General features: G+C 37.8%; 1 protein-coding gene across 1 annotated transcript; it reads left to right on the top strand.

Moving 5' to 3' along the window:
* The first annotated feature begins 899 nt into the window (after positions 1 to 899).
* On the top strand, positions 900 to 13,289 carry LOC148045113 (monocarboxylate transporter 10-like). Its single transcript, XM_087719029.1, has 9 exons — positions 900 to 1,131; positions 1,357 to 1,572; positions 2,801 to 3,010; positions 6,119 to 6,273; positions 7,374 to 7,536; positions 8,584 to 8,787; positions 10,816 to 11,018; positions 12,399 to 12,740; positions 13,131 to 13,289. Exons 1-9 carry the CDS (start codon positions 900 to 902, stop codon positions 13,287 to 13,289), a joined length of 1,884 nt encoding a protein of 627 aa, XP_087575155.1.
* The last annotated feature ends 2,464 nt before the right edge of the window (positions 13,290 to 15,753 follow it).

The following is a 15,753-nucleotide window of genomic DNA, read 5'->3' as shown; positions in this document are numbered from 1 at the left end:
CAAGTCCAGCCCACCTTGAATGCTTCTCTTCTACTCATTTCCCTTGACTGTTAGTGGGTCAGATTTGTAGAGAGCTTAAGCTTGCAATAAATCTTTAATACTCATGTGAACTTTCTGAATGTCTTGATTTCCACTTGACAATATCAGCAAAAGCAAGGCATGTGTTAAAAAAATCCTCTTATACCTAGCATTTCTCTGATAGTGAAATGTTCATTGATGAATATAATAGCTTTTATAGTCTTATAAAATTAATTGTGAAATTATGCTTCTAGGAATTGACACTTGTAACATCTTTTAGATAACTTATGAAAAGTTGTAAATAAATAGTCAGGTCAGCTTTGCCAGCAGGCAGTACAGGTAGTTTTTCGGGTTATAAAGACAATTGGGACTGGAATTGCCATTGGTAAGCAATGCAGTGGTGCATTTTCATGTGACTGTGCTGCTTAGGGATGGCGATCCCAGTTTTCATCATTAAGAGACCATTGTGTGGATCATTAAACACCGACCTTACATGACAGTGACTTCCAACTTCCTGCTCGCTTCCCCATTGACTTTCCTACTGGAAAGTCAGCAGGAAACTTCAGAAATTGCACTAGCACCATAGCAGCTTGCTGCAACATTGCAAGTACAAACCAAGTGCCAAGAACCCAGATCTCAATTGTGTAACTGCAGAGACGGTGCGATGGCCAGAACTCTGCAGACCAATTGTAAGTGCCCCTTGTTGAGCACTGCCACAAGTTTGAAATGTTTGCTGACATGGTGTAATGCAAACACTGCTCCTATGTGCTTTATGCTGCTTTAGTAAGAAAATTCTGATTATTGGACAGGTGTGCTGAATCTTTTCTATTTGAGAGATTAATAGTGCTTTTTTTCTTCTCTACAATTCTTTGTTCCCAGACATGAAGAAAATCCGTGACTTTGTCGATAAACGGATATTAGAAAGAAAAGGTACTTCAGAGGACATCAGGGCGGATGCCTCTTTCTTACACCCCCCTCCGGATGGAGGTTGGGGCTGGGTAGTCGTGGCGGCGGCGGCTACCCATTGCCTACTTATAAGCGGTTTCCATAGCGCCTTCGGGGTGTACATGCTGCCCCTTCTCGGTTCTTTTGAAGCGAGTAACTCGCAGATAGGTAGGTCATTGTTACATTAAGGTTTCCAGCTAGCTTTGATATATTGTACTGCAGTTTTGTTTATAATTATGTCTTGCTTATTAACAGTCTTTAAGCAAATGGTTTAAACTATATGTCAATGCTCTTGAAATCCACAAGAATTAGTGTCATTTACATCAGTAAAACATACAAGTGAGTTGATGATATTTTTTTATATGTTTAATTAAATGCATTTGTCTTTTTAAGCTTGGATTGGATCAATCAGCTATGCCCTGATTATGATGTTTGGTCCCGTGTCAGGAAAACTCCTGATGAAATATGGAGCCATCAAAGTGGCAGTAATAGGAGATTTGATGACCATAGGTGGTCTCGTATGGTCATCATATGCTGACAAATTTAAAACCCTATTTTTCACCCGGGGCATCATTGTTGGCGTGGGATCAAGTCTGGCCTACACTCCAGGTAATGCTTTACATTAAAATCAAATTTTGTCACACATTTCTTCTGTTTTTGAAAACATATTTTTGCTTTGCTTTTGCTTTTGCTTTTGCTTTTCTTTTGCTTTTGCTTTTGCTTTTGCTTTTGCTTTTGCTTTTGCTTTTGCTTTTGCTTTTGCTTTTGCTTTTGCTTTTGCTTTTGCTTTTGCTTTTGCTTTTGCTTTTGCTTTTGCTTTTGCTTTTGCTTTTGCTTTTGCTTTTGCTTTTGCTTTTGCTTTTGCTTTTGCTTTTGCTTTTGCTTTTGCTTTTGCTTTTGCTTTTGCTTTGCTAAACTTGTTAGGTAAGCTTTCCATTGGGAGAGCGAGTACGTTCAGTGAAGCGTTGTGAGAGTTGTGTTGCAGAACACACAAACCAGCATACAGAGCAGTGGTGGGTTTCAACTAACCAACTAAGGAGAGATAGTATGTCAGGTGCCATCATTTTCCTAGGGAGGACTTCCATCCTTAAGTAGAAGTGGGCCAAAAGACACCAGCCAGGAACATGTACAAACTGAAAAAGAAGTAACGTAGGGGATAAAGAAAGAGAGAAATGTAGTTGTTTCTTGGAAAAGGTGGGTAAACTTGGTAAGCCCCTTTTCTGGGTGGCCATTCCTAGCCGCTTGCGCCCGGTGCTGCGGTTGAAGTGAAGCCCCAAAGCCCCCGCCACCACCGGAATATCTGCTGCCGCCTCTTCCTCCTCCTCCAACAGCACTGCCAGAGTCCATCAAACAGTCCAAGTCATAAACAGATAAGACAGTCCGTCATCAATGTCTTTCAGTTAAGGGATAATCCAAATAACATAGTCCATAATCATACAAACAGTCCGTTTGCTAACTGTTGCAAAACTTACAATAGCTCACGACACTCAGATCAGATCAGCCCAGCATCTAACAAACAGAGAGCCAGCAGTCATTCTGGCTCTCTCGTATGGCCGATTGAGGAAAAACAGCAACCAATCACATTTTACCGTATGATTTAAAGAAACAATTACAACATTGCTACATGATTTATATATTGCCAACCCAACTGCTAGATTAAATTCCTAACAAAACTCATTAGAAATAGTAGCATGGTTTTTAATTGTGTCAGATGAAAAGCAATGTTTAAGCTTTCTCCTTTCCCAGATACCTTTTTCATGTTAAATCAAACAGAGGGTGATGTGACTGGACTTCAATATAAAAGAACTACTTTAAATTTCTGTTTGTTTCTTGATAGGGGTCATCATGGTTAGTTTGTATTTTACTAAGAAACGATCTTTGGCTACTGGCCTTGTGATGGCTGGAGGGGCTTCAGGAACGTTCATTCAGAATAAGCTGCAGCACGTTCTCATCCAGCAGCTGGAATGGAGAGGCAGCCTAAGGGCCTACAGCGCAATGCTGGCCATATGTGTTATTGCTGCGTTTGCGTACAGGCCCCTCCAAAAGCGTATGTATCTGCTTTGGGCATTTTAAATTAAATATCTCCTTTTTCCCGTGTGTGGGGGTGGGGAAGAGAATCCATATTGGGTAAAATAAGGATACAAAGTAACACCAAGAGTTCTTTTCAGGTTTCTGAATTCTCCTACACAATTACTCAGACAAAACACAACTATACATCCCTGCCCCCCCACCCCATAAATCAGTAGCAACACGGGAATAAAAAGAAAGTAAATCCAACATTTAGGACAACTATTGCAACCATGGTTGCAATTTGATCTCAATCTGGGATGCTGGTTGTAGACTGAAGGCCCCAATGGACAGTGTCATACAGCAAATGGAAATTATATGAGCGGTACGACAAATGGTGCATTGCTTAAATTAAAATGTGACCCTCCATTGTCTCAGCTTCCTTTCGTGGACTGTTTTCCAAAGACCCTTTCTAGTTTTATTTGAATTGGGGCAAGTCTTTAATAAGGTAATATGTAACCATTGACTATAGATGGAATCATAGCACTAGCACCCAGGCTTATATACCTCTTCACGGTGCTTTAAAAGCCTCTCTTAGCGGTTGGCAGAGTCAGCATATTGCCCCCAGCAATCTGGGTCTTCATTTTACCGACCTCGGAAGGATGGATTACAAATGCATCCTAGGACTGTTTTGAAAAGGTAGTTTATACGTTTAGTTTCCCTGGTCTTGTAACATCTAATTCAAATTTTCTGCATCTGGATGTGGATGTGATGTAGCAGCTAATAATATGGAACAGAGCAGAAAATGTATGTCTTGTAAGTCATAAATTCATTGGACATGTGAGTAGATAAGAACTTGACACATCTTAAGTGTTCTGTAAAAGTAAGTTTCACAACCATGTATTTATTAAATTCAGATTCTGGTTATTAATGATTGTAGTGACATTTGTCTATCAGAGATTATTTCGCACTTCCCTGTCTTTTCCTGCTCTCCACTGTCTCCCAGAGTCTAACCATGCCCACTGCATCAATGACACTCATCCTCTGCCGTCTCCTTCTCTTTTGCCTTCAGTCTTTCCCAGCATCAGGGTCCTCTCTTCTTATTTGATGGCTAAAATATTTATGGTTCAGCTTCAGTATCTGTCCTTCTAAAGGACAGTCAGGGTTGATTTCCTTTAGGATAAAGCTATTTAAAGAAGCTGAATATAAATGCAAGATCAGACCCATATGGCCTGGCAATAGCTAGAACTTAAGGAAGTCAGCGTGTTTGATCCTTATCCCACCCCTACCCCCAGATCTCAGGTATTCCACTATAGATTTTTTGTTAACATCTATTCGTCCAAAATTACTTTTATCATCCCTCTCATTTATCATTCTGTCTCCAATCTAATTTGGGTTTTCAGATGATAAGAATTCAGGAAAGGGCTAGCTCAGTTATTGTCAGTAAAGAGACCTGTCACTGACTGCTTATTTTATTTAATAAATTTATAGGGCAGCTTTGGGGAACAGAAAAGCTGGGACATATTAATTAGGAAAGACCCTATCAGTGTGCTTTATAGTAAAAGACAAATCCGTTCTTCTGGGAAATATTATAGTTTAATTCCTGAAATTCATGTTTCTTGTCTTTTTCATTTCAGTAAAACCTGTTAAGATTTGGGTAAACACATGCTTGGAAAAAAGACTGTTTTCAGTTTAACACCCCAGAACTTGAGGCATAGGACTGCACTAAAGCAACTCAATTCATTTCTTAAATCACCCATGCTGTTTGCTTCCAGGAATGCAAATTGCAAATGAAAGCAACTAAGTAGTTGTGTCAAGTATCTAGAACAAATTTCCTTAACCTAGGGAAAATTGAGTTACCGTATTTTTCAGAATATAAGATGCACCTTCCCCCCCCCCCGAAAAAGGGATCTGGTGTTTTTTGGCCTCTGAAACCCCGTCCTAGGAGTGCAGAGGGTTGAGGCCTGCAAAGTGCTAATGGAGGCTGGGGTGGGCAAAAAATGAGAAAAACAGACTGTTTTTTGCGTCCCCCCCCCAGCCCCCAAGAGCACTTTGCAGGCCTCCTAAAGGCTATGTGTGCCCTTTTTGTGGCAAAACTTTGCAGGCCTCCTAAAGGCTATGTGTGCCCTTTTTGTGGCAAAAGGGCCTGTTTTGGAAAAAAAACAGCCCTTTTTTGCTTGTTACACCCCACCAGACCCCAGGAGTACCTAAAGGCTATGCATGCCCTTTCTTTTGGTGAAATACAGACCACTTTTTCCTCATCCACCCCGGCCCCCAGGAGCATTTTGCAGGCCTCTGAAGCTCTCTGCATGCCCCGTTTTTCACAAATGAGGCATGCAGGAGGTTTGGGACGTCTTCAGAGTGCAAAAACTTTTTTAAAAATTTACCTGATGTGTCTTGTACTCCGGTGCGTCTTATACTCTGAAAAATACAGTAAATTGCAGCTCCTGTTATCCAGTCAGCCTTGCCAAGTAGACTAGACTTAGAAATCAATGCCACATACTTTAGGTCTAAAATTACTTTTATTCAAAGAGCTATAGTAAAAAATTCTTGCAATTCCCAATGTGCTTCGTTTTGCTCTCATTTTATCTTTGTGTGACGTAGAGAGGGGTGTGTCTGAGATGATTACTGAAATTAGTTTCTTGGAATGGACTTAAGCCACGCTTGTTTGATGATTGCCTTGGTAATGGCTTTTCCTCATGTTTTTCTAGGCCATTCCCTTATGCCTTTCCCACCTAATATACTGGCTGCATTTCGGAAACTGTAGGCACCAGTGTGATTCCTATTCATGATAAAAGTCCCAGTGTGATTCCTATTCATGATAAAAGTCCCAGTGTGATTCCTATTCATGATAAAAGTAAACTTTTTGTGTACAAGGAACTCATTCTCTCTAATGCCTATACCTGCTCCAGCTGTGTCCAGCAAGACATGTTAACAGAGGTTCTTGTGGTATATAAAATCATTTTTTGCAATCATCCTCAAAATAATTGCTTAAACATCACACAAATCCGTCCTGTGCTCATTTGTGATGCACTTTTTATGTTATCCGGGTTGCACATAACTGTTGTATTTATTGCTTTCTGGTGAAATTAATCAGCATTGCGTACACAGTAATAATTTCTCTCTTTTTTTACTTTGTATTTTACAGATAGAACTCATCCAAGTGTAGTTGACAAATTTAACACATCGCCTCTAAGAGGGTTTATAGTCGATTTAGGTTTATGGAAAGATCGCATTTTTGAGATATGGGTCGGTTCTCTTGGATTAGCAAAATTTGGATTCTACATACCTTTTGTGCATATGGTAAGTTGCCATTATCTTTTTTTTTTTTTGGCTTTTCTGTTATAGCTTGGAACGAGAGTCCCCAACCTGTGGGCCATGACCCACTAGCGGGCTTTGAGGGTTTTGCAACCAGGCCATGGTAATGGCCGGCTCGTGTGTGTGTGTGTCGATGCATATCTTCACTTGCATGAGCACCAGCCAAGCACATACACACGCTCCCTTTAAATGAGCAGTAGGTATGTGTGCATGGTACTTGCACAAATGGAGTGTGTTATATTATATCTATAGTGTCAAGTCACAGTACTTTTGACAGTGAATGTATGCCTTTTGGATTCAAGTTCTGTAAAGATGTTGTGCCTTAAAATGGCTTCTACTGTATAGCACAGTGGAGTTGCCATGGTAACGGCTTCACAGTACTCCACAAGGGGCTCCCTCCAATACAGGATTGGGATAAATACATACCCAGACTACCCCGATTTATCAGCTAATTCTAACTATTTTAAGACATGTGGCTAAACATTCAATTTTTACCAGTTTTAATCCTTAACTCAATTTTGGAGAAGGGCTACATCAATTTGGGCCAAGTTGATTTATTTTTAGTAGCTGTAAGATTGTTGTTTGTCCATAATAGGTAAATGGTCACTGAGAACAAGTGTACATTTATTTCAATAGTGTCAGATACACCAACTGCAGTCTTGACTGTACTAACTTTCAAAACTTGAATAATACTTGGTCAATTACTTTTGAGGAATAATTTTTGAAGAAAACATCGTGTCATTGCCAAAGGATCTAAATTTGGTGCCACCTTCATATATTGGATAAAATCCCATAGTCCCCTGTCAGTTTGATTTTTGGCAATGCATTATGGAGGCATAAAATTGGAGAACACTAATGTATCCAATGAAGATAGACTTATCAGGAGAGGAGTATGAAATGTTTGAATTGTCAGTCAGTTACATCTTTTTTTTTTTGCTAACTATTTGCATAAATCTTTAAACAAGTATGAATGAATTTGCGGCTATATTTAATTACTAGGTTAGCTTAATTATGACTAGTGTTCACTAAACAGAATACTTTAAACCCGACATGTTAAAAATCGTGCTTCATTTTCTTTTTTGCAGATGAAACTTGCAGATGATTTAGGTATTCCTACGGAAAAAGCATCCTACATTATGGTGGGACTTGGAGTAAGCAGCATGATTAGTTGTCTTCTATTTGGAAAGATTTGTGATATTAAAAGTGTCGACCGACTTTATGTGAACCAGACATCCATATTATGTGTTGGTAAGTTACACAGTAAGCTTCTGAATGTTTTTTGCCTGAGAAATTATGGTTTTAGACCTAGAAACATCTAGAGTGTCATTTCTTGCACATATGAGTTATATCAGCACAACTACAAGTTAACACTGTGCCTTAAGTTAATTATTGCCAAATCTTCTTGAGGCCATTCGTGTGATGGCTTGAATTCCAGTTCTCACTGGAACATGATGAGTAGAAATTAGGAATTAGGAGAATGGAATCTGACACATGAGGTGGGTTCTCATGGGAGAACCTACTGTATTTTTTGGAGTATAAGATGCACCCTTTTCCCTCAAAAAAGAGGCTGAAAATCTGGGTGTGTCTTATACACTGAATACAGCATTTTTTGCCACCTGAAACCCCACCCCTTTCACCAAAATGGTCGTGCATAGCTTGTAGGAGGCTTTCAGAGAGCTCCTGAGGGATGGGGAGGGCAGAAATGAGCAAAAAATGAGCCATTTTATGCTCATTTTTGCCCTCCCAGCCCCCAGGAGCACTCTAAAAGCTTTCTAATGCCCTTTTTTTGACAAAAAAGGGCCTGTTTTCACAAGAAATGGGCTGTTTTTTGCTCATTTTTTGCCCCCGACCCACTCCCCAGGAACACTCTACAAGCCTCCTAAGGGCTATTCATGACCTTTTTTAAAAAAGCAGGCCTGTTTTTGTGAAAAATGGGCCATTTTGGGGAGGTTTGCAGAGTGCAAAAACTTTTTTTTAATTTGCCTCTTCAAAACCTTGGTGCGTCTTATACTTTGGTGCGTCTTATACTCTGAAAAATACAGTAATTTCTTTATGGCACTCTAGCAGAAGACACTTGGGCACTTGGAGCCAATGCATAGGTTCCTTAATATGAGGCACAGAAGATGCATTACTACCATACTTGAGAAACAAAATTTTTGGTAAGCAGAACTAAAATATTGGAAATTAGCAGTGGCAAAGCCTGATGAGTGCTGTTTTATCTTAGCTTTCATTATAGAGTAAATAAATACATTTGGTTCATATTGAAATCTGTGTCCTTCATGTTTTATTTTTCAGGTGTGGTCTACTCTATTATTCCTTATTGCACATCTTTTACCGCTCTTGTAGTCGTTTGCTCCTTTTTGGGATTTTTCGACGCAGGGAACTATGTTCTCCTACCTATCCTTACATTTGATTTGGTGGGAGAAGAAAGAATGCCTGTTGCATGGGGATTTATGATGGCTGTCAATGCAATTAGCTGTTTTGGTCCACCCTTTGCAGGTAAACCAGTTAATGCGATTTGTCTGTAAAAAACACTGAGCCTGGAGAAAACTATATTGCTAATGTGTCCAAGAACTGACTCTTCCCAAGGCCTGCCCGAGTATTTATTTGCTTATTATATTTGTATGCCTGCAAATCTCACAAATATGGCATACAGCAGTGAATTAAAAAGAAAAACCAATAAATATTTAAAAACAGTCATGTTTCAAAACAAGCAAGGGGAATGATATGAGCCACAGTAAGATAGCTGTCAGCGTTCCAAATATCATCCAAAATTAAATCAGAGTCCAAGGCAGAATATTCCTCAAAGTTCCAATTTATTAAGAGAGACATGTTCGTACATATGTAGAAACCTGAATCTGAAAGCTTCCTGGGTTTCCGCACCCAGTTGAAAGTTCACAATATTGCCTCCACACCCACAAGTCCATCACATGGTCCAATATTCCACTGCCATGCTGGCAGTTTCACCCATCCAGTTCCGGTCAAGCTCAGAGAGGTAGAGAACAAAAGATGACCTTGGCTTCCTAGAAAGGAATTTTATTTTGATAAAAATACATTCTACTTCTAACTATTCCCCCTCCCAATTCCCTACTAATGAAACAGCATAGTAGAAAAGAATATTAGTGTGGCAGGCCAAAGATCCTAAAAGGAATCGGCTGCAGGCCTGACAATAGCATCACAGGATTTCCCCAGTCTGCTAGGACCCCCAGGTCTGATGGTACAGCCAGGTCCTGAGGGACTTGAATATTGAACAGGATGGACTTTGCCTCACTTCTGGGGGTAAAATATCTCAAAATGGGAGTGCCACACCAAAGAGTCTGCCTTCTGAGACCCAAGTTTAATTCCCTAATAGTTGGGACATGCAGCCTGCTTTCTCTGGTAGGACAAGCACATATAATGAGGAAGAAGCAGTCCCTCAGATCTCTCTTCCCCAACTACTCTCATCTGGAATCAGCCCCGGAGAAAGGAAGTGAACTGCAGCAGCACTCTTATCGCCCACCCTCAATCAAACTCAATCCAGAAGGACTCCATGGTCAATGGTATCAAAAACTGCAGAGAGGTCAAACAGGGCAAGGATGGATGCCTCACCCCCATCTCACGCTTGCCTGGCTTCTTGAGGAGCAGGTGAGGCAAACTGACCATTGCTAAAACCTACTCACATAATCCCCTGAACCAGTTTAATCAGCAAAGAGGGACATGGATCTAAAGAACGGGGCTGAGCTTACAGCCCCAAAGACCCTGTCCGCTTCCTCTGGTCAGACAGGTCCATTCCTGTTCAGATAACGGCAATATTCCTTGCTAGGTATTTCCACTGGTTCTGCAACAAGGCCAGCGTCCACTTGGTTCTCTGAGCCCCTCTTAACCCCTCTTAGCTGCTCAGGAGCCCAGAAGGACACATGCCCACCCAGAACAGAGTGGCAGGACACAATAAGGTCTGCACATAATAAGAACAGAGACTTAATGATGCTTTGCCATACTTACCACCACTAGTTAGGTCTTTTTTCCTCTTTATTTTCTATGTATGCCTATATAGGTACTCCTTGTTTAATGACTACTCATTTAGCAACCATTTGAACTTATGACAGCACTGAACAAGGGTAGTTACAGTGGGACTTCGTACCTACAACCATTGTAGCATCTTGCAGTCATGTGATAAGAATTTCTCTGGCTGGCTGCTCACAAAGTCAGTGGGGAAGCCAGCAGGAAGTCAGAAGCTATGCTCATAAGAGGTTCTCGCTTAACGAACTGCACAGTTCTCACTTAACATTGGTAACTGGGGATTGCAAGAACTGTTGCAACTAAGTGGTATGGTCACTATTTTTTTATATAAAACTATGTTGCTAAATTATGGCGTTTTCAATTCCAATTAGCAGTTAAGCAAGGACCAGCTGAATAGCTTTTGGGATCAGGAAGGTGTATACTGTGATTACTTAAATCTTTTTGATACTGGAATGTATGGTATCATTTGAAAGGAAATTCTGTTTTGGGAAAGGAAGCACAAAAGTAAACAACATATTTTTGTTTCAGGTCTAATGTATGATACATATGGCAATTATACAATTGGCTTTGTAGTAACTGGAATTTGCAATATTGCAGCCGCTGCCATACTTGCTTTAATACCCTCGTTGCAAAAATCATCAGTCCAGGCAACAAAAAACTACATTAATGCTTCTGTATGTGTAATAACCAATACCATCGTGCCTTGGCAATCTCCAACTATTTCATTAGGGGTAAGGAGTATTTGATGACATTTCTTTCTCTAAACAAGAAAATTTCTTTCCTCTTCTTTTTCTTCCTCCTCCTCCTCCTTTGGTAGTATGTGTTCTGTACTAACCTGATCTTTGATAGGCATTTTATCACAATGACCCTTTCAGTTATTAGCATTTCTATTGACAGGTGGTAGAGAAATTAATATAGAATCTTCATCACGGTCTTCGTGATTTGCTCAAATAGGATGTGCCAGCTACATGAAGACTCATTTAAAACTCTCAGAGTTTAGAGGTTTTGGCATGAACCCTTGCCCTTTGTGTGGTTCCAGCTATTTTTTAGAAAAAATGCATCACAAGCAACATATTTGGCTAATTTCTCTGGAGATTCCCCCCCAATTCTGTTATTTTCTTCATTTCATTCGTTCCTAGACAAATGCAAAGTATAAAAAGTAGTTTCATTGCCGTTTGCCTTTAAGATACTTAAGGCCCTTTTAATAAATTCCAATAGTAGGGAGTAACCCACTCTGAAATACCTTATACCCCTTTTGTCTGGGAAAAGGCTGCATTACACAGGCTGTTAAAAAATATCAGATGTTCATAAAGGAGACCTGATATAATTACTCTTTCTGTCAGAAATTCATTGGATACAGTACTAAAGCTGTTGAACCCATAGCAGCTGAATGTCTAGATTGAGGCCTCAGTCCCCATCTGTCTCAAAAACTGTATACTTAGTTCTTGTTTAGTGACCACAGTTAGGACCAGCAACTCAGTCATTAAGTGAAGTAGTTGCTAAATGGAGAATTATGTGACGGTTTTTGCATATGATTTTACTTGAGCCTTCCTGCTTACAGTATCAGAATACAACTCCAGTTGTATGGTTGGGAAGGTCCCCAGATTTGATACTTGAGGAAGCTGGGTAAAAGATTGGATCTTATAGTCCCTTTCCCTCACTCCAGTGCCCTCTGGAATGCTTGTCTTCATGCTGCAATAATTAGGAGGACGAAATGAACAGATGCTTTAGATATTTACAATCTTTAGAGAGGAAGTGATTACAAGACAGTAAGGCTTGAGTTTTGGTTTGGGATCACAATTCTTACAAGCTGATTTAGGATGTTGGGAATTATAATAATCTCTATATATATTTTAAAATTGTCCCAAAGCAGAGTTTGAAGGCTATGTGGAAGGATGGTTTATAGCTAATGAATCCAAAGATTATTTAAATTATAGATTTCAAAAGGAATATGAGTGATCATGATAATAGATGATAAGACTTTTAAAATCAGATGTACACTGTCTTTATCTCAGATACATAATGTGTATTCAGATTACGAGAGGAAATGGAAGAATGCTGTTGAACTGCCATCATTAATACTGTCTTTCATAATACATTTTTTGTTACAGAGTGTTACTTCCTCATTCACAAAATCTATGATATCTCCTGCAGCAAGTACCTCAGGCCATTCAAAAGGATTCAGCATGAAATCCTTTAAAAGCATACTAAAATCAGATACAACATCTGTTAAGATGACATCAGAACCTAGGACCTCTGTGGCGACTGTGGAATATATGAAGGCTTTCCCGGATCAAGAGAACGATACAGGTGAGGGGAAATCAGAATTCGCATCTGTTCAAAGTCAAACTTCAATCTCCATGACCCAGGACCTACCCATACCTTGTAAAAAAGAAGATGTAGTGGTCTTGCATGAGTATGAAAGTGACGAGGAAGCTGAAATTGCAACTGGGGTAAAGCCTGGACAAGAGCTAACCGTGCCAGAACTATTCATGAAAAGGGAAAGGTCAGACTCTAAACAATTGGAGCGTTTTCCTCACAGAAGACAAGATGGGGTGGCTTTCTTAGATGAGTATGAAGGAGATGATGAAGAAGAAGCTGAAATTGCAACTGGGGTAAAGCCTGGACAAGAGCTAACCGTGCCAGAACTATTCATGAAAAGGGAAAGGTCAGACTCTAAACAATTGGAGCGTTTTCCTCACAGAAAACAAGATGGGGTGGCTTTCTTAGATGAGTATGAAGGAGATGAAGAAGAAGCTGAAATTGCAACTGGGGTAAAGCCTGGACAAGAGCTAACCGTGCCAGAACTATTAATGAAAAGGGAAAGGTCAGACTCTAAACAGTTGGAGCGTTTTCCTCATAGAAAAGAAGATGGCGTGGCTTTTTTAGATGACTTCATTGGTGATGAGGAAGAGCACTTGAGATATGTGCCTTCTGCCTCTAACAAAAAAGAAGATGAGTTGGTGGTGGAGGATATAGAGGATAACCCTTATGATGATTAAGAGCAGCTTAAGAGCACAGCTACACTGAATCCAACTGAAGAAAATAAAACTTCTACATCATTGAAAGACTCTGGAAAGACTTCCCCACAGAAAGAGCAATGATGTGATATTTGCTAAAGATGAAGTTAGCAATTTACCGTCATAAGAGAGGAAATAGCAATAGTAGTACTATTAGTATTTAGGATTAAGTAATATTAGCATTATTAGAATTAGCATTATTAGAAAAAATAGATAATCCAATATTTTATTGTTTTCATGATCAATATAGGAAAATATAGGGCAAAAAACCAAAAAACCAAAAAACCAAAAAACCAAAAAAAAAAACAAAAACAACAAAACAAAACAAAAAAAACTAGTTCTAGCATTATTAGCATTATTAAGTTTATTATTAGTAGCAGTATTAACAGCATTTGATCTAGCACATCTGCATGACTTCCTAGTAGCAATTTCTTTGTGTTATTCTGTATACTTTTTCATGCTCGTTTACCTAACTTTTACAAAAACAAAAAAAAACTAATTTTGTTCATCATATGGTGCACATATTCAGTTAACTATTCTTAATGTTGAGAAATTAGATAATCCAATATTTCATTGTTTTCATGATCAATATAGGAAAATATAGGGGGGAAAAACAAAAAAAAACCAAAAAAACCCAAAAAAACAAAACAAAAAAAACTAATTTTGTTCATCATATGGTGCACATATTCAGTTAACTATTCTTAATGCTGAGAAATTAGATAATCCAATATTTTATTGTTTTCATGATCAATATAGGAAAATATAGGGGGAAAAAACAAAAAAAACCCAAAAAACCCACATAAAAACAAAACAAAAAAAAGAAAAAAAATAATTTTGTTCATCATATATGTGCACATATTCAGTTAACTATTCTTAATGCTGAGAAATTACATAATCCAATATTTTATTGTTTTCATGATCAATATAGGAAAATATAGGGGAAAAAACAAAAAAAAAAACCCCACAAAAAAACCACAAAAAATCAAAACAAAAAAAAACTAATTTTGTTCATCATATGGTGCACATATTCAGTTAACTATTCTTAATGCTGAGAAATTAGATAATCCAATATTTTATTGTTTTCATGATCAATATAGGAAAATATAGGGGGGGAAAACAAAAAAAAACCCCAAAAAACAAAAAAAAACTAATTTTGTTCATCCTATGGTGCACATATTCAGTTAACTATTCTTAATGCTGAGAAATTAGATAATCCAATATTTTATTCTTTTCATGATCAATATAGGAAAATATAGGGGAAAAAACAAAAAAAAAAAAAAAACCACAAAAAAACAAAACAAAAAAACAAAAAAACCAAATTTTGTTCATCATATGGTGCACATATTCAGTTAACTATTCTTAATGCTGAGAAATTAGATAATCCAATATTTCATTGTTTTCATGATCAATGTAGGAAAATATAGGGGGGGGGGAACCCAAAAAACCCCACAAAAAACCAAAAAAAAACAAAAACAAAAAAGAACTAATTTTGTTCATCATATGGTGCACATATTCAGTTAACTATTCTTAATGCTGAGAAATTAGATAATCCAATATTTTATTGTTTTCATGATCAATATAGGAAAATATAGGGGAAAAAACCAAAAAAAACCCAAAAAACCACAAAAAAACAAAACAAAAAAACAAAAAAACCAAATTTTGTTCATCATATGGTGCACATATTCAGTTAACTATTCTTAATGCTGAGAAATTAGATAATCCAATATTTTATTGCTTTCATGATCAATATAGGAAAATATAGGGGGGGGGAACAAAAAAAAACCAAAAAACAAAAAAAAAAACTAATTTTGTTCATCATATGGTGCACATATAGAGTTAACTATTCTTAATGCTGAGAAATTAGATAATCCAATATTTTATTGTTTTCATGATCAATATAGGAAAATATAGGGGGGGGGGAACAAAAAAAAACCAAAAAACAAAAAAAAAAGTAATTTATTCATCATATGGTGCACATATTCAGTTAACTATTCTTAATGCTGAGAAATTAGATAATCCAATATTTTATTGTTTTCATGATCAATATAGGAAAATATAGGGGGGAAAAACAAAAAAAAACCAAAAAACAAAAAAAAAACTAATTTTGTTCATCATATGGTGCACATATAGAGTTAACTATTCTTAATGTTGAGAAATTAGATAATCCAATATTTTATTGTTTTCATGATCAATATAGGAAAATATAGGGGGGGGGACCCAAAAACCCACAAAAAAAAACAAAAAAACAAAAAAAACTAATTTATTCATCATATGGTGCACATATTCAGTTAACTATTCTTAATGCTGAGAAATTAGATAATCCAATATTTTATTGTTTTCATGATCAATATAGGAAAATATAGGGGGGAAAAACAAATAAAACCCAAAAAACCCCACAAAAAAACAAAACAAAAAAACCCAAAAAAAACTAACTATTCTTAATGCT

Source organism: Thamnophis sirtalis, unplaced genomic scaffold (assembly GCF_051295495.1).
Source record: "Thamnophis sirtalis isolate CommonGarterSnake01/CBP01778 unplaced genomic scaffold, rThaSir2_p1.2 scaffold_6, whole genome shotgun sequence".
NCBI lineage: Eukaryota > Metazoa > Chordata > Lepidosauria > Squamata > Natricidae > Thamnophis > Thamnophis sirtalis.
Note: the sequence above shows the minus strand (reverse complement) of the source record. Positions and strands in the feature narration are given on the sequence as shown.